This window comes from Maylandia zebra, linkage group LG1 (assembly GCF_041146795.1).
Source record: "Maylandia zebra isolate NMK-2024a linkage group LG1, Mzebra_GT3a, whole genome shotgun sequence".
In the NCBI taxonomy this organism is placed as follows: domain Eukaryota; kingdom Metazoa; phylum Chordata; class Actinopteri; order Cichliformes; family Cichlidae; genus Maylandia; species Maylandia zebra.
In genome coordinates this window covers 3632643-3654287 of record NC_135167.1, presented here as the reverse complement: position 1 = coordinate 3654287, position 21645 = coordinate 3632643, and the positions used below count along the sequence as shown (strand labels likewise).

At 42.8% G+C, this 21645-nt stretch overlaps 1 protein-coding gene across 1 annotated transcript; it reads right to left on the bottom strand.

The window, feature by feature from the left end:
* Positions 1-196: 196 nt before the first annotated feature.
* On the bottom strand, positions 197-15316 carry tppp3 (tubulin polymerization-promoting protein family member 3). Its single transcript, XM_004539847.2, has 4 exons — positions 15190-15316; positions 10971-11172; positions 4411-4564; positions 197-2030 (listed from the first exon to the last, which is right to left on the bottom strand). Exons 2-4 carry the CDS (start codon positions 11156-11158, stop codon positions 1836-1838), a joined length of 537 nt encoding a protein of 178 aa, XP_004539904.1. The 5' UTR covers positions 11159-11172; positions 15190-15316; the 3' UTR covers positions 197-1835.
* Positions 15317-21645: the final 6329 nt, after the last annotated feature.

Genomic DNA, 21645 nt, shown 5'->3' with positions numbered 1-21645 from the left:
AGGAAGCCTTAGGATTATCAAAACCTGTTCCCAAACAAGTTTGGACGGCTTGTAAAATGTAAATAAAAGAATGCAAAAGCTGAACTCTTGCAGCAAAAATCTTTATTCCTCATCCCCCTGACTGTCTTCTCTCATCACTTTAAATAAAACTGACCTGCAAATGCCTTTTGGGACAAAAAAAACAAGAAACAAGAAAACCATTTTAAAGCTTTTATTTGTTCACTAAAGTTACTTACACTGCATCAACAACAATAATTAACACGTAAAGCTCTTGGGGAAGATGCAAAATATTTGTTTTGCAGAAGAAAAATCAGGCTGAAAACTTATATATAACAAAAAAAAAGATTTAAAAAAATGCAAACATGGCTTCAGAAGCCTCAGCGCTGCAGAAACAGTTTGATCTTAATCTGATGTGGATCCAGAGATGATTGAGCTTTTTGGTTTGTTTGACTTTCTTTTTTGCAGGAGATTGAATATACTATATATATATATATACTATAAGTATTCATAAGTCAACACCTTTTTTTGTAATGGGCAGTGAGAATTTAATTTGCTAAACGACTTTACACACAAATTACAGCCCCATTCAGACACATGAACCTCATAGAAGGAGGTGAGCAATGAAGCCGTCACTATAGTTATTCAGGCTAACAGCAGAGGAGTGAAGTCTCAATAATGCGATATAGAGAGTCTAAGGAGGTTGGGAATAAAGCGATTGGACTCCTTTAAGTTTCGTGAAGACGTCTCACTTCTCATCCAAGAAGCTTCTTCAGTCCTGATATTTTATTGCTTCCTCCTGTGATGCTATTGGTACACCAGCTGCACATACTGAGATTTTTATTCAAACATGCAGGTGTGCTAAATGGATTCCTGGAATCAGCATTTCATGACTCCTCATGGAAATGGAAGAGGGAGCAGGGACGTTCCCTAAACTGCAGTGAACCAGAACAGTGTGGACAGCGTTAAATGAATTATTGTGTTATTAAAGATGAAAGCAGAGAATAAATACATTTTTCTCTGCATCGTTGATTGTTGCACATTGTGTCAAGTATCACGAGTTGCTGTATCGTGATACCATCATTATCACAGGTGACTTATTGTGATAGCATAGTATCATGAGTGGACTCGTAAGAGAAGTGGACATTCAGCTGGACAAATACAAAAGCCTCCCCATGGGGGCGCTACTGACTCAAAGGGAAGCAAAGTGTGTGCAGTTATCCTCAGAGATGGAATTTAGTCAACAAACTTAAACGTGTATCATTAGATTTAAAATGACTTCCAGAAAATGCAGAAGCTGTTTCCTGTTTTTAAGTCTGCTTCTGTGTAACCAAATAAAAACTATAGAGATAATCAGATTAGCAGCAGCACCGGTGCCTTCATAGGGAGAATGAAAGAATCTGAATCACATGAATGAGGCTCTGGACAGGGTTGAAAGCACAATAGGAGAAGCCAGGTCAGAGAAACAGCTCATTATTACTGAGCTGAACACTGAGTCACATGCTGCAGACTGGATTACCATCACTGAGCAGAGCAGGTACTGATTACATCACCCACCTCCTTGCTCTGAGTGAGAATGAACAAGAAGTCCAGATGTGTGATGAATATTTCAGCCTAAGGGGGGCGCTGATGAGTTGATATGAGGCCAATACCTCACCTCTGTCAGATCCACATCTTTATCTGCAAATCAGAATGAACAAAAGCTCTGTCCAGTGCAAACACACAGGCATCCACACAGACATAGAAGGGTCAAAGTTCAAGGTTTGGTCCAGACTAAGTGCTGTTGGGGAGCTGTGCTTCCAGTCAGCTCCCAGCAGGGGGCGCGGCCTCCGGCTCACTCATTTCTCAGCTTTCACCTTCGTGTCATACGTCCCGGCATTCTTGTACGCTCCCACGTAGCCCGTGTTCTCCACAATCTCCTCACGACCCTCGCGACCTTTGCCCTTGCCGCTGTCATCAAAGCGCTCCTTGTGTGATCCAGTGTAACGGGACGTGTCGGTCAGACGGTCCACCGCTGCTGTCTTTGCCACTTTCTGATGGAAGTAGAAAAATTAGATTAAAGTCAGTAAAAGAAAAAATATCTTCCCTGCTTCAGGACGCGTCTCTGTTTTTTTAACAAGAGGGGAAAAATGAAGACAATGCAGAAGCGTCACAAACTGCTGTTCCTCTAATGACCACTTGAGGCCACAATGAGGTTGGCCCTTCTAGAGTTCCATGTTAACATATCCAACATTACAAAGCATGTTTACAGCCTCTAACATAAACCATCCACTACTTCAGGTCACTAAACATTATTTATTGATCGTGTGTTTGGGTGTTGGAGCCTTTTAGAGCATTTTAATAGATGACACAATAAATATTCTGGCTTGTTGTGTTTTATTCGTCTGCTTTTTAACTCACTGATGATAACGTGTGATTCCAAAAATCATCAAAATGCAAAATCATGAAGTCAACAAGTGATATCACAGTGGCTACAACTATTTTTCATAACTTCTATGTTTTCTGTACGACCATGGGTGCAACACGCAAACGCCACTTAGAAAGCAACTCTTACTGATTCACGTTTAGTTTAAAGTGGAATTAAAATTGTTGTTTGCTTTAAGCTATGATTCTGATCATTGCACAGCATTTTAGATAACACGGAGCCCTCTGCATTTAACTGCACTGAGTCCCTGTAAACTGCACCTTCATTATGCAATCCTCTCTGCCCCAGGGCATCAAATGAAGACTCCACTGCAAAACCACAACAAGAATAATATGTCTGCTTTCTTCATTAGTTTTCTTCAGGTAGCTGAAATGAGGATAAGATAGAGTAACTGGAAACTAAGCGAATGAAAAAAAGGCCCAATGTCAGAGCAGGCAAAACAAGGCAAACAGGAAGGGTAGTAGAAACCAAAGTTTAAAGAATATGGACATTTAAATAAAGCATCTGATAGTTTTTAAAGTCACATGTATTTAGCACCATTCCCACTTGATTAGCAAGTAGCAAGAGGTGCCTGCTCCTTAGCCTTTTACAGTCGTGTAGTTATCAAATCAGTGTGAGAACCAATAGTGAGTGAACGGGTAGATCTGGATATGAAACAGTTCTTTTTCACCTCAGGAAAACAATGGATTTCACCAACAGTCCCATATTGTACTGCTGATAGGTAAAGTTTAAATGACATGCAGTGTCATTTGTAACTCCACAGATAGCCACCAAGAACTTCTTACTATGAAGTTCTGCTTTAATCCATGAAAACTTTAAAACTTTGAATCGATAACAGACATATGATAGATAATATAACGCTGATTCCTTCATGAACACAAAAGCTTGTAACTTGATCGTGTTTTTTACTCATGGATTGTCATCTGTAATGCATGCATTTCAGTCAGGTTAGTGTTGACTGTATCTGCTCTGATGACTGAAGAGCGTTTAATGATCTGGAGAGGATCCAGACTGCCTCTCTTGCTGGCTCAGGCTCTGAGGACCTCATCATTATAAAATAAGAGCTCTTTGATGTGTGCAGTTGTGATCTGATGGATGAACCAGCTGTGATTGAGCCATGACTCTGAAATATTAGAGCAGAGTAAGACGCTTGTTTGTGGAGCAGCTCAGGACTTGTTTTTCTACAGCTGAAAACTGAGAAGATGAGCCTGAGGTGATTAAACGCTGAGCTAAATATAAAATATGAGCAGCACATAATCATACTCGTCTAATCATGTTTTCATGATTATGCTGCTGTTTTTCACAGACAGACACTCTTCTGTCCAAACTGTAGCTCAGAGTGTGGAGCTGGGAAATCGACTAAACTGATCAGAAAAATTCGTTTCTATGCAGATGATGCAGTTTTATGCATCATCTGCATAAAACTTCCGACTTCACTCGCCCCTTGATGTTTTTTATCATTACTTTAAATACACTGTGTTATCTACTGCCCTCTCAAATGAGGCCCTACCCCAGGTGTAGCTCCAGGGTGGAGTCCTGGTATCCCTGGTCCTCAGTCCTTAATGAATCCAATCATAGACGTTTTGAATCGCACTTAGTCTGGCCCCTCACCCAGGACCAGTTTGCCTTGGGAGACCCTACCAGGGGCAAACTGCCCCGGACAACATAGCTCCTGGGATCACTTGGGCACACAAACCCCCCCACCACGGTAAGGTGGCGATTCATGGAGGGGACTATTATATATAAGTATGGGTGTGGCTTAGTATGACAGTGTGGTTTAATCCATATAACTACATTATCACTTACCTTTAAGTCTTTTCTTTTGGAGACTCATTGCTTTTGTTTTTACACATATGCACAAAAAGAAAAATGATGCATTTCACAAAATATACATAGCATAGAATCACAATTTCCTGTTTTACTGTTGAGCATCTTTATTGTGGGATTTAGAGCTTTAAAACAACAGGCACACAAGCATCTTGTCTCACCGTCACACCAACGTTGGTAGGCTCTCGGCCTTCCACCAGCTTGTGGATAGACTGCAGTGCCTCCTCTTTGCTTTGACCTTTGAACCTCTTTGGAGCCAGCTCTTCCAGAGCTTTCTGAAACTCCTCGTAGTTGATGACCCGAGACGTCTTCTGTCTGTACAGAAATACACAAAAGGAACACAGACATGGAAGAGTTCAGAGTCTAAACTGTACTATTAATTCTCTTGGTTGGAAAATGTCTTTTAGCTGTTTTTAAATTATTAAACAGATATTTTGTTTCATCGAGAAAAGTTTGGGAAGCTGAACACAGGCACAACTGTCAGAGTAATTGTGGTGACTGGGAATTCAACAAGAACTCAAGTAACTAAAAGTAGAGCAACAAAACTACAGAAAACAAACAACAGCTGCCCCTTCGATACACCGCACTGCAATTCCTCAAAAACGTCCATCCCAGGTGTTATATTCTGGTCTCATTCACGACAGACTCCAGAATATCTATTTCCTACCCAACGGGGTAGTAAGTTTTATTAACAAGTCATGCGACTCAGATTGGTCCTCTGCCATGTACAATAGCAACATACAGCCTAACCATCCTTACTTGTGTGACACTCTAAAACGTCCGTGCAGCAACACAATCTATTGTGGAACAAAACATCTTGCAAACAATAATTCACATTATTACATCCCTTCTCTTTTTTTTTTTTTTTTTTTTTTTGGAAAAAACAGAAGTCCTTTTGTTTTGATTTGTCCTTCTTCTCACTGAGGGTGAAAACAATATGAAACACTCAAAGAATACAAAAGCATTCCACTTATTCAAACATGTACATTTCTGTAAGCTGTAGTGAACATCAATATCCACAGAATACACAACTCTTCCCCTCAAACAATAAACAATAAATCCTCATTATGCAACATAGTCTTTGTACCTAAGTGGTGGAACCACTTTGCGGCCTGACCTTGTCCTGACACCCCCTGTTACCTCGTCAGTCTTGATCTGCCGCTCACGAGTGTCTGAGGGAGCTGTCACTGACCTGGTCAGTGCCCCGGTGTCTGTTATGGCATTTTCCTGATCCACCACGCCTGCATGTCTCAGGTGCCTCCGATTCCTCCTCAGGACACTTCCAGAGTCCAACTGAACCTCATAGGACCTCGGGTCGACAGTCCCAATCACCACTCCCCTGCTCCAAGTGGAATGGCGGTCAAAAGGCTGAACTCTGACACTGTCCCCTAGCTTCAAAGAGTCCATGTCTCGTGCTGATCGGTCATACCACAGTTTTTGGCGCTTCTGTTTCCTCTCCAACTCCCGCCGGGCTGGAATGACTTTTGGCCTTAGCAGGCTCGTCCTGGTTGGCAAAAGCGTCTGTGTCCTCCTGCTGAGCAGCCTCTGAGCTGGGCTGGTCTCCAGGCCTTGTGATGGTGTATTGCGATGGTCCAGAATCGCAAGATACGGGTCTTGCCCTGCCATTTTTGCCTTTAGCAGCAGCCTCTTTGCTGTCTTTACTGCTGATTCTGCCTTCCCGTTACTCTGAGGGTAACCTGGCGAAGATGTTTTATGCTGGAAACCCCACAGTCGACTAAATCTCAGAAACTCACCGGACGTATACTGTGGTCCATTATCTGAAACAACAATGTCCGGGATGCCCTGTCTGGCAAAGTGAGCCTTCAGCTTTCTAATCACTGTGGTGGACTTAGTGTCCGGGAGATAGTCAATTTCCCAGAAGTTTGAATAGTAGTCCACTGTGATAAGGTAGTCCTTGTTGTCAAACATAAACAGGTCCGAGCCCACCTTAGCCCATGGTCTAGTCGGGATCTCATGTGGAACCAAGGTCTCTTTCTGCTGTCTGTAGTCAACTGACCTGCAGATGTCACACTTAGTCACATAAGTCTTAATTTGTTCGTTCATGCCTGGCCAATATACACACTCTCTGGCTCTCCTTAGACAACCTTCTACACCTAGGTGTGTCGAGTGTAGTCTAGTTATGATCTCCTGTCTCATGGTAGTCGGGACAACAACACGTTCACCTCTAAACACAAGTCCATCCTGACTACTCAGTTCATCCTGGAATGAGAAGTATGGTCTGATGTCACCGTCAGTGTCTCTTTTGTCTGTCGGCCAACCTCTGTGAATTGTATCTATGAGGATCTGTAGTGCTTTGTCGTCTTGTGTAGCAGTCCTTATGCTGTTTAGTCTGTCAGGTGAGATGGGTGCATGAGTGACCATGTTAATGCTCTCTATTTCCTCCTCTATGGAGCCCTGTGGTGAGCACTCTGGAAGATATGCCCTGCTCAACGTGTCTGCTAATAACATGTCTTTGCCTGGCACATACACCACATCTATGTCATATTTCTGAATGCGCATAAGCATCCTTTGCAACCGTTTGGGTGCGCTCAACAGTGGTTTTCTTACAATGGTCTCTAAGGGTTTGTGATCACTGTGTACCACCACTTTACGACCATATGTGTACTGATGGAACTTCTCCATGCTGAAAACTACAGCCAAAAGCTCCTTTTCGATCTGGGCATAACCCTGCTCTGTACGTGTAAGTGCTCTACTCGCAAAAGCCACAGGCTTACCCGTCTGCATGAGTGCTGCACCTAACCCTTTGTCAGAAGCGTCACATTGTACTGTCAGCTCTTCCTCTGGGCAGTAGTATTTCAGGACTGGAGCCTCTGCTATAGCCTCTTTCAGTCTCTGGAATGCGTCTTCATGTCGAGTCGTCCAGTTCCACTCACTGTCTTTGTGTGTCAGTTGTCTCAGTAAGTCGCAATGGTCAGACAGATGTGGGCAAAACTTTGCTAAGTAGTTCACCATACCTAACAGTCTCTGTACTGCCTTCACGTCTGTAGGTCTGGGCATTTTTTCTATAGCCCTAACCTTCTCTGGGTCTATTTTCAGACCGTTGCATGTCAGCTGATGTCCAATGTACGTGGTCTCCTTCTGTTTAAGTTTGAACTTGTCTGCGTTCAACTTAATGTTTTTCTGCCTGCAACGAGTCAAAAACTGTCTCAGCTTCTCGTCATGGTCACGTACTGCTTCAGCATCTGTGTCCCCCTGACCCGTGATCAGCACATCATCTGCAATGATGTAGATCCCTGCCAGTCCATCCAAAGCTTGTGTGAGCTTCCTCTGGAACACTTCCGGAGCTGGACTTATCCCCATTGGCATCCTCAGCCATCTGTAGCGTCCAAATGGAGTCGAAAACGTTGTCAGGTAGCTCGACTCCTCCTCCAGTTTCACGTGCCAGAATCCACTCTTCACATCGCAGACAGAGAACACTTTAGCCTTTGACAAATCTGGCAAAATGTCTTCAATGGTGGGCAATGGGAAGTGGCTCCGTTGTAGGGCTTTGTTTAAGGGTTTTGGATCTATGCACACTCTTAAGTCCCCACTCTGCTTTTGGACCACAACCATCCCACTGATCCAGTCTGTGCTGCATTCTACTGGTGTAATGATCCCTCTGCGCTGAAGATCTTGCAGCTCCTTTTTTAACGGCTTTATCATTGCAATAGGGACACGCCGTTTTGGTAACTGCACTGGTTTCACAGTTTCATCCACCTCGAGCCTTAACTCTCCCTCCAAACAGCCATCTCCCGTGAAGACATCGGCATACTCTGTTTTAATCTGATCCATGTTCCACTCATTGGCTGTTGGGTGCTCTGAAGTAACGATGCTGTCCAGTTTCAAGATGTTTTCATAGTGTACTTTTATGAGTTTCATCGCTTCGCTGGCTCTCTTGCCCAGCAGTGGTACTTTACAGTCTTTGTCAACCACTTGAAACTCCAACCGATACAGTTTCTGATTTCTCGGGTTACGTAGCTTAACTTTGCATTTTCCCAACGGCTTTATCTTACTTTTGTTGTACATCATCAACACTGTCTGTGTGTCCTCCAACTGTGTGTTCGGGCTTAGCATGTGGATTGGCATTACATTACAACTGGCACCACAGTCAATCTGAAAATTTACAATCTCTTTGCCCATCAGCATGCCTGCAAAGAGTTGAGTGCCTCTCACTTTGTCAGTGTTCTTTGTAGTTGAAGCATGTGTGTCTGCCTCTGTAACACAGAGAACGTCCTCATACTCATCACTCTCACATGCTGTCACGTTGTGTACATTCGTCCTTCTCTTCTGCTCTGAACGTGCCATGCATTTAACTGCAAAGTGGTTTTCTCTGCCACACTTTTTACATTTCTTCCTGTATGCTGGACATTTTTCTTTCTTTTTTTCATGTGTTCTGCCACAAAACTTACAGTCCACTGCGTCGCCGATCCGTTTCTGGCGCACAGCTCCACGCACAGCATGCACCTCCTCCACTGCAGCTCCCGAAATGGTTTTGCTGTTTTCCCGCGACAGCTCCGCGGCTCTGCAGTGCTGTATGCATGCATCCAGTGTCATGTTTTTCTCACGCAGCAGTCTCTCCCTCAGACTCGGGTTGTGAAGTCCACATACAATCCTGTCACGAATCAGTGAGTCCCTTATTACGCCAAAGTTGCACGTTTTTGTCAGCAGCTTTAACTCCGTCACGTAGCTGTCGATTGTCTCACTGGTGCCTTGGTTTCTCGTGAAGAACCGATAACGCTCCACAGTTTCATTAACTACAGGATTGCAATGATTGTCAAACTTCTCAATAATGTCCTTAACTGTCCACCGATCTCTCGCTGTGTCGCCCATTAGCGTGTCTAGCAGCTCCCTGCCGCTCTCACCAACGAGATAACTGAACAAGCTTACTTTTTTCTGTTCGCCGTCTGAGTCCATGGTCAGCTCCACATAGAGCATAAACTCGTCCCTCCAGGTCTTCCATGTCCGTGATAGGTTACTGGAGTCCAATACCAGCGTCGGCGGCGATTTAAGGCCCTCCATGCCTCGCGGCGGTGCTAACTCGATTAGCCGCTAGTTGCTCACCGCTCCGACAGGCGTCTCTCAGGGGTTCACTCCGGCCGTGCAGCTTGCTCCGCTGTCCGCTCCGCTGCCACCATGTTATATTCTGGTCTCATTCACGACAGACTCCAGAATATCTATTTCCTACCCAACGGGGTAGTAAGTTTTATTAACAAGTCATGCGACTCAGATTGGTCCTCTGCCATGTACAATAGCAACATACAGCCTAACCATCCTTACTTGTGTGACACTCTAAAACGTCCGTGCAGCAACACAATCTATTGTGGAACAAAACATCTTGCAAACAATAATTCACATTATTACACCAGGAACACAGCAAAAAGTCTTCTTATTGCAGGTCTAAATCTTTGGCATAGTTCAAAACGGGTCCCTAAACATTTCCATTATTTTCTTGGTCCCCCGGTGTATGTTATTGTTTCTAAAGAAATACTTGACATCAATCATTTCATCCAGTGCTTAACATTTTGTCCCCCAAAACAATGATGTACTATTGTTACTAAGTTTTATAATGTAGTTCCACGACTGTCTTTATCCACCAGTCCCATCCATGTTACACCCATGTGATGGATGACACTCATCAGTTTTCGGAGTATGACTTCAGCGCTCTGCCTGAACTAATTATGTGCTACATTTGTGTTCGAATATAGACTAAAGTGCTGCAGTTTTATCAGGGCGTGTGGAGGAGACACTGACTTAAAAACTAAATACGGAGCAAAAAGTCTTTCAGAGGTAAGATTTATGCACGTGTTTCCATACAATATGGCAACAAAAGACTTTAAGGGAGGTGGTTTTACAAATATAAGTTCGAATAATCGCCCCACCTTTGTTAAAGAGCAGGACACATTCACTCCCTGCACGCACTGTTGTCCCACATTACAAGCAAGGCTTGAACGGCGCTTCTAAAAGGGCGTTTCCAGATTAGCCATGATCTGTAGCGTGTCCGAGCACAAAGCCCTTCAAGGTTTGCACCAAACACTGAGCTCCCCATCATCCACATTAAATGTGCATATGCAATAAAAATGTGACAGCTACCTTGACAGTGGAGCACTGCTGTTTCATCAGCATAATGGTACTCAATTTTCCTCAAATTCAGTGTGGACCAGCAGGTCTTCAAATACCACAGTAAAATATCTCCAGTACTCAAAAGGCACATGTCACCAGCAGGGTGTTGTGTAAAGTCACCTCTGTAATCCTTTTGAGTTTCTGGAGAGAGATTTGTACGAAAGAGGATTAGGGCGGAAGAGGATTAGGGCCACTGGAAGAAAAAAATCAGAATTCTGACTTTTTTCTCAGAATTCTGAGAAAAAAGTCAGAATTCTGAGACTAAAGTCAGAATTCTGAGAAAAAAGTCAGAATTCTGAGACTAAAGTCAGAATTATTATTTTTTCCCCAGTGGCCCTAATCCTCTTCCGTAGATTTGGCCATGTTAAGATGAGACGCTAGTTCATCAGCCGATGGTCAAAAACTTGGTTATAAAGCTGGGAAAAATTTGCTTTCTGTTCCAGGCTGCACATTTTAATGATGACAGTTAACCAGTTCATTTCTACTGTGAGGCTGGGGATTATAAAATGGGACTCTCACTTTTGGAGCCTGCCTCAAGTGGACATTAGAGGAACTGCATTTTATGCAGTCTTTTGACACTGGCGCTGATGTGAACACTCACTTGACTTTGGAGAAGACGATGTCCACGTCAGTGCCGGTGACGTTCTTGCCGTCAGTGATCTTGCAGTCTTTGCACAGTTTGGCCCAGTTCTTCCCGGTTAGATCCTTGCCTGTTGCCTTTGTGTCTCCATGGACTGCAAACTTCCTGAAAGCTGTGAGGAGCTGCTCCATGTCTGCACTCTCCGCCATGATGAAAAGGTAATCTACAATAAAATTAAGCAGAGGACAACACTGGAGATCGTGTGTGAAGGTAATCTCCTCCCCCTACAGGATTTATGAGAGCATTTTGAGTTTATAAATCAAAGCCATATGTATTACAGCTGTTCATTTAGTTTATTCACCTGTAGTCACCTGGAGCCACACACACTGTCAGATAATTCTAATTAAAACGCTTCAACAGTTACCAACATCACAGTTGTGGTTGACAGATCCAGTTTAGTAATAATAATAATAATGGATTGGATTTATATAGCGCTTTTCAAGGAACCCAAAGCACTTTACAATACCACTATTCATTCACTCTCACATTCACACACTGGTGGAGGCAGCTACAGTTGTAGCCACAGCTGCCCTGGGGCAGACTGACAGAAGCGAGGCTGCCATATCGCGCCATCGGCCCCTCTGGCCAACACCAGTAGGCAAGTAGGGTAAAGTGTCTTGCCCAAGGACACAACGACCAGGACAGAGGGCCCAGGGATCAAACCGGCGACCTTCCAGTTACAGATGCGATTCCCAACCCCCTGAGCCACGGTAGTGGTTCAGATGGGCCAAGAGAACAGGTGACTGTGTCGGCGGAGTCAGAGCAACCACACCCAGATCAGGCTGCCATTATGTTTTTTCATGTATGAGCGTCTGTGGAGATTGATTCGCTTTTGAAGTCACCCTCCGGTGGCCATTAGAGGAACTGCAGTTTCTGGCACAGCTTCATTACAGATTCTATCCTGTTATTTCCTGAAGGTCAATATGTCGTGCACAGCACTTTGTAAAATAAACCAGCAGAGTGGATATTTCCTCCTCTCTGTGCAAAGCTCCTCTTTCTGAATGGTTCTTGGAAACAATGCTTAGTTTTCCCTTTGGGAAACCTTCTGCTGTGCCAGTAGCAGCTAGAAGTTGTTGCTTCTGTGTGTAGGTGTTTTGGACATGAAGATCATTTTGATCATTTTGCAGCTCCAGCAGAAGTGTGCATGTGCCCACAGAATATGTGTGTGTGTGTGTGTGTAGGGTGTGAGACGTGACCTCACTGTGGTTTCTCAGGCTTGTGCGACTACACACACACACACACACACACACACACACACACACACACACACACATTGATGCAATCCCAAACAGTGGGTTTCATGGAAACAGAACTGGCTGCATCTCTGTCCAAATACACTTGTGTCTCCTTGTCATGCTGCTTCTGGTGAAAATTCCACTTGCACAACTCTGAATCAGAGCTGCTGCAGGCCATAGCGGCTGAAGTTATAGTACAGATAGTTAATATGAGCCCTGCTTACACACACACACACACACACACACACACACACACACACACGCGCACGCACGCACACACACGCACGCACACACAGTGTGTGAAAGGTGTAAGTGCATCTGTGCATTAAAACTGGTGTGTAGGTGTCAGATTCCAGGCAGTGGAGGCAGCTGCAGTTTTAATGTGAAGCAATCTCTTCTATTTGGAAGCTGATTCATTAAACCTGCTTTTTGTTTTTAGGAAGAGTGATCAGTGCAACTCCGCTGCAGTCTCTTTTTAGACGTCTCAACATAAGAAGCATCTCTGCATTCAATTGGCTCTTGTAACAATCTTCAGGGACTGACCTCTTGTGATGAGCAGCGATTTGTATCGCTTCTTTAGAAAACAGAAAATATCGCACAAAATCACACATTTAAAAATCAACCGATAGTTTAATTGCAAGGAGTCAGACTCTGGATTAGCTCACAGCAAGGCAGGTACTGTCTAACATCTATCAGATGTGTTCAGGTGCAAGACTGAAAGTCGGTCATCTCTGAACCCAAATCCCACAATCACGGCAGTTAAAACTGAAGACAGATCAAAGCAGGATTTAATCTGGTCTCATCAACAAGTTAAGACTGTTCTGAGTTCAGTCAAGTTTGAGCTGTTATTGTGGTAGAAAGATTCACTCTGATACAAACCATTCCCAAGCCAACTAATCCCAACAGAGACTGACATTTAACGATCACATGTTAAAACATTCAAATCTATGAATAACTGTTAAAACAGGAGCACAGAGGTTGAGGAGAAATGCAGGAGCGTTAGAGACAAAGGAGACTATAACCAAATATTAATCGGATGTATCATGGTACATGCGATTCTAGAAATTCTAGAAATAAGAGGAAGGTGACATGGGAGATCGCTGCAGCCCCGAGGTTAAAACCAAGGTCACTGCTTACATAAACGTTAACGTCAGCGTACTTGAACTTAACTCACTGTAGTCTTTTCCTAAGAAACACGTATCGTTGCTCAGAAAAATTCCCTGCTTACTTGGAGGAATAAAACAAAGATGAAACAGTAAGGTTAAAGTTAAAATCTGGGTGGTGCACAACAAGCCGAAATGGCACCAAAAAAATGGTACGCCAGCAGTTGTGACATCACATCTGGCAGAAACAGCAAGCGAAACCTCCCTGTGCAAAGGTAGACTAACAGTTTGAAGCGTAGCAGTTTTTTTCTCATCCTCATTGTGTTTCTTGAGCATTATCGTTGACAGAAATAATGAAAAACACAAAAACATAAATTCAGATCAAAATTTGCAGCGCTAATTTAAAACATGCACTGCAGCTGGGAACTTTTTACGATACCACCCGACACAAACATTCAACGCAGTTATATGGGACATTAAACAGTGGAACAGTGGTAAAGAGTCAGCGTGACGTAAGATTTGCAAAAGGACTTCTTGTAGTGAGAACGTTGTTAGCTTCATGCTAGCACTTGTTGGGTGCTCCATGTGAGAAAGGGGAACTTCAGACACTCTCCTGAACTAATTCTTGTGAAATTGTCCAATATTTATGTGTGAAAATTACTTTTTTTTTTCCTTAACCATCGATAGACTGGGCTGCCCACATCTCGCCGTCTTTATTCTGCCCATAGTGACCAACAGCCTGTTACAAAAGCATCCTGACTGTAGCTTACTGCCTAAAGCATCTGCCTATCACTTGCACTTGTAATTCCTGGGTTTCCTGAAAAAACAAATATTCTATGCACAATTATCAGCAGGCAGGTAGGAAAAGCTGCACCTGGGTGAAACCCAGGAAAAAAGGCTGGGTTTTGACACTTCACTGCTCCTTTATGTTTTTGCTTTGAGACGCACAGACAGATATTGAAAACTTGATTGTTAATCAATAGTAGGAACTTCAGTCCTGTCTCAGTGTTAAAAACAAAGCTCAGCTAGGCTCACACGCTCTGTTTCTAGCAGCAGCTCTCCTTCAGTTTGAGTGCGTTTTAGTCATGGGGCCACACAGACTGTGTAAAGTGTATGGGCGTGCCAGTCAGTGTGTGTGCATGTGTGTGTGTGTGTCACTATGCAAAGACAAATAAACAGATTACCGACTGTCCACACTTTTAAAATTCATAAAACATGACAGCATGTGGCTGCACTTTAAATCCCTGCAAGTTTGTGTTCAGTAGCAGATCCCATGCACACATCGCTTTTCTAATTTTGTACTTTTTAAGCCAGCAATTTTTAGCAAATTGTAATCAAACATCTTGTCTGGTGTGAAGGATCCTGCTGTTTGCTGTTTTTTGTGAGATCTGAATATTTGTTTGGCGAGAACGCTTCATGGCTATTTCTTTCAGACATTTTAAGTTGATAAGTGGCAGCATTATTGAAGACACAGCAGATGAATCACTGAAGCTTCCAGCTGTGCAGACTCCAAACATTCTGCTCTCTGTGCATGTCTGAAATTAAACCGACTCTGATCTTCAATCAGTGCAGAAAAAGTTTCTGGAATAAAACTAAAAAGTTGTTCCAGCACTGACTGCGTGAAGATTTTAAAAATTTATCTGAAAACTGTCCTTCTGTTTATATTAAACACATCAACTTCTACTTTTTTGTTCTTCTTAATTTTTCCATTCTTCTTCTTTGCTTTGCACTTCTGACATCTGCACCACACCCAATCTTTGAGTCTTATTCTCTAAAACTTTTTTCTTAAATTCCACGATTTCTCTCTTTTTTTAATTGCATGTGTCTCCTGCAGTTTCCTACCTGTCTGTCTTCAGTCCCCTCCGTCTGCCTCTGCTCTCCCTCTTCTGGCCCTCAGCAGCGGTGGCAGCATTCAAATGAGTTCTGAAGAGCTAAGGGCTTGTTATCATCTGTTTACCCCGTCGCCTTGGCAACATCCTGTCCAACATCAGGGGAGGGCAATAAAACAGAGAAAGAGGGGGAGAGAGAGGGAGGGTTGGTCCTACGGCAGGGCGCTTATGCAGGCTCCTGCAGTTTCCCACAGCTGCAGGTCAAAGGTCAGAGGTCATAATGATCATATAACAATGCTGCATGCAGATTTTTATGCTTTAATTGAAATTAAAGGCTGGATAAAGTGTAAACATAAAACAAGAAAAACACTCTGTTGAGCCTTTGGCAGGTTTTAGCAGCTGCTCAATACACTGGCTGAAAATAAGATTTAATGAAGTTATGATGACAGATTTCTGAGTAAATACTCTTTGCAGTCTGGCCCCTTCCTCTCTGTGTCAAAGCTGCACGTAATGACGGGCGAGTGGCTGAAAGGCAGCATCACTGCTGCCAGTGACAGAGAGGCAAACACAGAGTGCTTTGGAGAATTTCTAAGGTAAAAAGGAGACATGCGGTCATGTGAAAAAGCAAGTGCACCCTTCCTTCTACCATAGGAAGCCAGGTGCTGCTGATCAAGTGCACATGATTAACTGATCACCAACAAGTGTAAGCACCTATATAGAAGCAGGAGTTTCATCAGTTTGCTGTTCTGGACGACTTACATGTGTGTAAACACGTGTAATCTTCTTGCCATGTCCCAGAAATTCGCCCTGAGCTCATGCAATGCTCAGAGAAATTGCAAAAAACCAAGAGCTCTGTCTCAGACTCTCCAGGCTTCGGTTAGCATATTAAATGTTAAAGTTCATGAAATGGGCAATTAGAAAAGGACTGAACAAGTATGGCTTGTTTTCAGGGGGTTGCCAGGAGAAAGGCTCTTTTCTCTAAAAGAAGATTGCAGCACGGCTGCATGCAAAGATGCATCTGAACAAAAGCCTTCTGGATCAGTGTCACCTCAGACAGACAATGTGTGGGAAAACCAAACACAGCGCATCAGCACAAACACCTCATGCCAACTGTCAATCAGGGTGATGGAGGGCTGATGAACTGGGCTTGTTTTGAGCCACAGGACCTCGATAATTTGCAGTCACTGTGGTGCGGCCTTTCAGTCGCTCGCCCGTGAATGCATTTGTCTGATGGCTAAAGCTTGACTCAAACTGAGTCATGCAGCAGGTGATTAAGCCAAAGCACAGCAGCAAATCTCGTACAGAGTAGCTGAAAAAGAAAAGAATCAAGCTGCTGCAGTGATCCAGTCAAAGTCCAGACCTGAGTCTGACTGAAACGCTGCGGTGGGACCTTCAAAGAGCTGGGCAAAAACAAATGTCCACAAACCTCAATGATCTGAGCCAATGCAGTAAACAAGAGTGGGCCAAAACTCCTCCACAACTATGAGACTGATAAAATCATAAAAAACATACTGCTTCACGTTATTGTTGCTGACGATGATTTTACTGATTCTACTGAAGCTGTACTTCGCTTCTCACTGAGTGCAGAGTCCTAAAAAGCCACAGGCAGACGGCGTGAAAAAATAATAGCTTGGTGAAATGTCATAAACTCATGGCATTACTACAGGTGTAAACACTCCCAGAATGCACCGAGGCCTGCATCCATTGAGAAGTCTCAGGCCCTGGAGGCAGTCTGGTCTGCATACGATCACATTTTTACAGCTGAGTGTGCAAGAATGTCTGCACACGCTCTCGGCTGACATCTTCTGTGTAAGCACAACTGCAAACTCATTCACACACTGATAAATGAGTGAAACACAAACACGGACCGATTTCGCTGCGCTGGGATCAGCTGGTGCTACACATGTGCAGACTCATAATGTGTTTCAGAGCAGAAGCTGCAGAAGCAGAAGGGTGAAACTATTTTAACTCATTTTATTCCACGGTGCACCGTAAACCCTGATTTGATCTCAGGCACGTCTGGACCAGGAAAACTTTTGCATTACCTTATGCATATTTATAAAACAGAATATGAGCTGAGTGACATCTCTTGAGAAAATAAGTGTGACTTTTCCATGTTTTTTACACAAACATTTGAAACTACAGCAACTCTTTGAAGGCACAAAACCATCACATATATTGTGTTTTGAAACAGGACAGTATGAAACATTATTTTACTTCACTGTGAAATAACATAACAGTGCATTTTATTGAATTATTATTTTATTTATTTTATTGAAAAAATAATAGTAACTTGTCTTCAATTTTCATCCAGTGGGCCAACTTGCATCTCCTGATAGGCCAGACTGACACACCTGGTTTTAACTGTTTTGTTTATGTTATTCAGAACAGAATTCACTGATTATTGCTTTTGTACAGAAGATAAGACTAAAACTTGAAGCTGAACTTGTCAATGAGAACTTTCAAAAACAAAAAATACAAGGATATGACTCAAACTAAACCAGAAGCTGAAGTTAATGCAGAGGTCAAAAGGTCACGGTGCAGCACAAACGTGATGTTTTATTTCCCCTTCTCCGTCTGCAGAGAAAAAACCTGCAGAACGTTTTTAGAAATATAGATGCAGCACAAACAGTTCTTCTTGTGGCAGGAAACTGAACTTTACTGAAACTTCCTGCTGGACATGCAATGACAGATTAAATCATTGTTTGTGTTTCTGTTGTCATGGCAACAGTGTTTTGATGTTTGTCATGTAGAATCCAGTAAGACGGGATCAGCAGGCCTACACGCTGCTGCAAACATCTGCAGGTACTCCAGTGCATTTCATGTCCTGCTCAACTTGTTAAAAACAGAAAAATGCGCTTTAATCGTATTTGTTTGATTTTAAAGAAAGGAACCTCTCAGACACCAGAAGTTTTTATGGTTTATATTTTTCTCTTTTCAGCAGGGGAAAAGGAAATGTGCAAATTTGCATTTTTGACATTCATACCGAAAACACAAAGCTCTTTATTCTGCTTGAAACGGTTGAAATGCGTCTCTCTTCTCAGCACCATATTCACATAAACATTTCTCTCCTTATATAACGCTGCAGACAGTCGTCACCTTAATAACAGAACAAAATGAAACTGCAGGTTGATCGGTGCAACAGGCCGACAAAGACAAAGAACAGCTGAGACGCTTTCATCGGGAGCACTTTAATCTCAGCATCTTTCTTGTTCAGTGGAAACCAAATTGAACTGGAAATTTCCAAGTTAGACATCTCAAGACCGATCGCTGAAAATGTAAACAAAGTGGCTGACAGCGATTTGGCAGGCAGCATTTTAAAAGAAGCTGAAACAAAGGCACCCTGAATTCTTAGCTATTTAGTTTTAGTCACATGGCGCTCTGCTTGAGGCACCACCAGCTTCAGGAAACCCTCCATCAGGCTTCCTGAAGTGGAACAATCAGAAGAGAGTGAAGGCATGTTGAAGAGGGAGCTGCCAGGCAGGAAGACAAAGAAGATGATCACAGAGACGGTTCATGGTTGTAGTGAAGGAGGACATTCAGAGGGTTGGTGTGACAGAGGAGGATCCTGGGATAGCATGACATAGAAGCAGGTGATCTGCTGCGGCAACCTCTAAAGGGAAGCTGAGAGAAGAAGAAGAAAGGCCTTAGTGAGGCAGAAGCTCAAACAGCTTGTCTCAGAAAGGAAGTGCTGCATGAAGGGCCAGGATGACAGAAAGAAAAATGCAGGGCCGTCCCCTTTGTTGCCATCAGATCAAATAAACGAGAGTGAATGATACGAAACAACCAACAACCACAACAGTTTCAGGAGGCTACCGTCCTAAACGCTGTAAATATCTGTGAATACCACAGAAACTACATTTCTGAGGCTCTCATTCACAGACTGTATATAAAAGATGCATGTACAGTCATGTGCAAAATTAGTGAGTCACTCTTTATTTTTTAATATTTTGTTTCCAAGGAGACTTAATTGTAATTATTAAAGTGGTCTTGAGCAATAGTTCTCCAGGCTTTTTGAAGGTCTTTCAGTTTTTCTTTGGAAATTGGCTGCTTTTTTGTTCATTTTCAGTCCAGCCCTTGGACCTGACCTCATTTTGGAGGTTATTAAGCTACTCAAGTGTGATCTGCGGATCATTCCCAATTACAAAAATGCAGATGCTGCTGGTGCAATAAGCCGTAGGTTTTACGTCCAATGGATGATGATCTGATTAGTCGACCAAAAATAATCGGTGACTAGTCAACTATCAAAATAATCGTTTGTGGCAGCCCTAATGTTTAATGAGACTTTGGATGTCTACAAGAGTGAGAGTCAACTGCTTCAAAAAGTTCAGTGTTTTTAATGTCACACTGTGCTGATTTTCCTAAATACTGCCTGTGCCACATGTCTCCATACAATAAAAGACTAAAACTAACACTGAAACTAATAAAAATAAAAGCAAAGCATTCTCAAGCAATAAAAACTAAAGTGAAACAAGCCCAGTAACTGAGACAAAACTGAATAAATAAAACCTAATTAGAAAATGCCTAACTATGTTAACTTTGGTATGCACACAGTACGTAGGAGAAGAAAACTGCTGTTTGTTTATCTGAACGACGTCCAGAAGAAGGACGGTTAAACTGACAAAGGGTTAAATCAAAGCAGCCAGTCAGAGTAACTGGTGCACGGGGCTCTGCTGTGGCTCACCGAGCGGCCTGCTAGACCATTTAACAGCGTGATTAAGTGAGTTTCTGTTCTTTACGGATAAATATCCAAACCACGATCCAGCTTTAATAAAAGCACGATAAAATGAAATCATTGTGGTTTTCATCAGCGTGGAAATGAGAACGTTCCCTCACACAGGACAGATGCTGCTGCCCTGTTTTTTCACACACAGCTTCCCAGTTTGTCTCTCACAGCGTGGGGAAACTGTCAGAGTATAACAGGTGCACTGCTGCACTCAACACTGACCTGCTCTCTGTTCGGCTCACATACTTTTAGCATTGGCTGCTCAGAGAGAAGCTAATGGACTCTGCTCACTTTCTGTTGATGGAAGCAGAACGGTTGATATAACAGAAATAACAGTAATTATCACCTATAAAAAGATATTCAACACAAAGCCTAAAGCTGAAGCTGTTCCATCAGTTTCTCTCTTTAGAAATATGAGCTGCAGTATGTCTCGTCTGCTTTGCTGCTGCCTCTTATAACATCTGATAACCTCATTGACTGATCTGAAGATGATTCGTATTGAAAGCAGATCAATCAGCTCCAGAAGAACAGATGAGATTATCTGCTGCCTCATTAATTTACCGCCTGATTCTTCTTCCACAAGAGTTTATTTAACAATCATGTGTTTGTTTGACAGATACTGAGGACACTGATGAAAATTTAAATGATTTCATCATCTCGCTCTTTATTTGGTTTTCGGGTCACTGTCAGAATAATTTTGGTTTTCCACTTTGATGGGCTGAGTGAGCTCAGCTGTGATGTCTTCTTCATCCTGTTTAGGAGGATAAACACGCTGTTTACTTTTTGAGTCCGCAAAGAACAATAGGTCAGAGACTGTGAGTGTGTGTCTTTGAGCGGCAGGAAGTGAGCTCATGGCAGCGGGTGTGTCGGCAGGAAGCAGCTGTTGGTGTTCGGTTACATCATGTTGATCAGGGTCTCCAGGACAACCTGCGAGGACACAGCCATATGACTGGAGAGGACGTCAGACTTTGGCCAGAACAAAGCTTCCAGGAAATAGCCATAGCCGCACTCTGGCATCCTCCATGCTGGAGTGTTCATATTCACTCTTCGTTTGTCTGCATGTTTAGTCATGGCAGCATTAATATATAAAAATATAAAAAAGTCACCAGACTTCCTTCATGAATGCAATATTTTGGATTTTTTTCAGTCAGAGGGCATCGAATATTGTTCACATATTCAAATGAAAAAACAGAGGATAGATAGATAGATAGATAGATAGATAGATAGATAGATAGATAGATAGATAGATAGATAGATAGATAGATAGATAGATAGATAGATAGATAGATCTTATCCTTCCTTTCTAATGAATAATATCAATATTCGCCTTACTTGTACACACTGATATGAATATAACAAACATATGCAATTATACACCTATAATCACATCTGTTTATTTATCTATTTACTTAAGCATACAAGCTACAATCAAAGGTCTCTAACTTTGACTCAGATGTCCTGATCTCCATTTTTAAGCTCCATCTCTGGACCACTTTCAGCACATCTGCTATTTTTTGATCACTCCATGGAAGACCTCTGCTGACCACTTTCACTCAGGACTTCCAGGGAAGCATCTAAAAATACTACAGATGCTGGAAGCTGTCCAGAGATGTGTGAGAGGATGACCTTAGAGGGAGATCAGGCAAACTAAAATCAGATAAGGTTTTTGCTTTTCACGGGCAGAGTCGTGTCATTCTTTGATTTCCACGCGTACTGTAAAAAAAGCTGCTGTTTTTTCTGGTA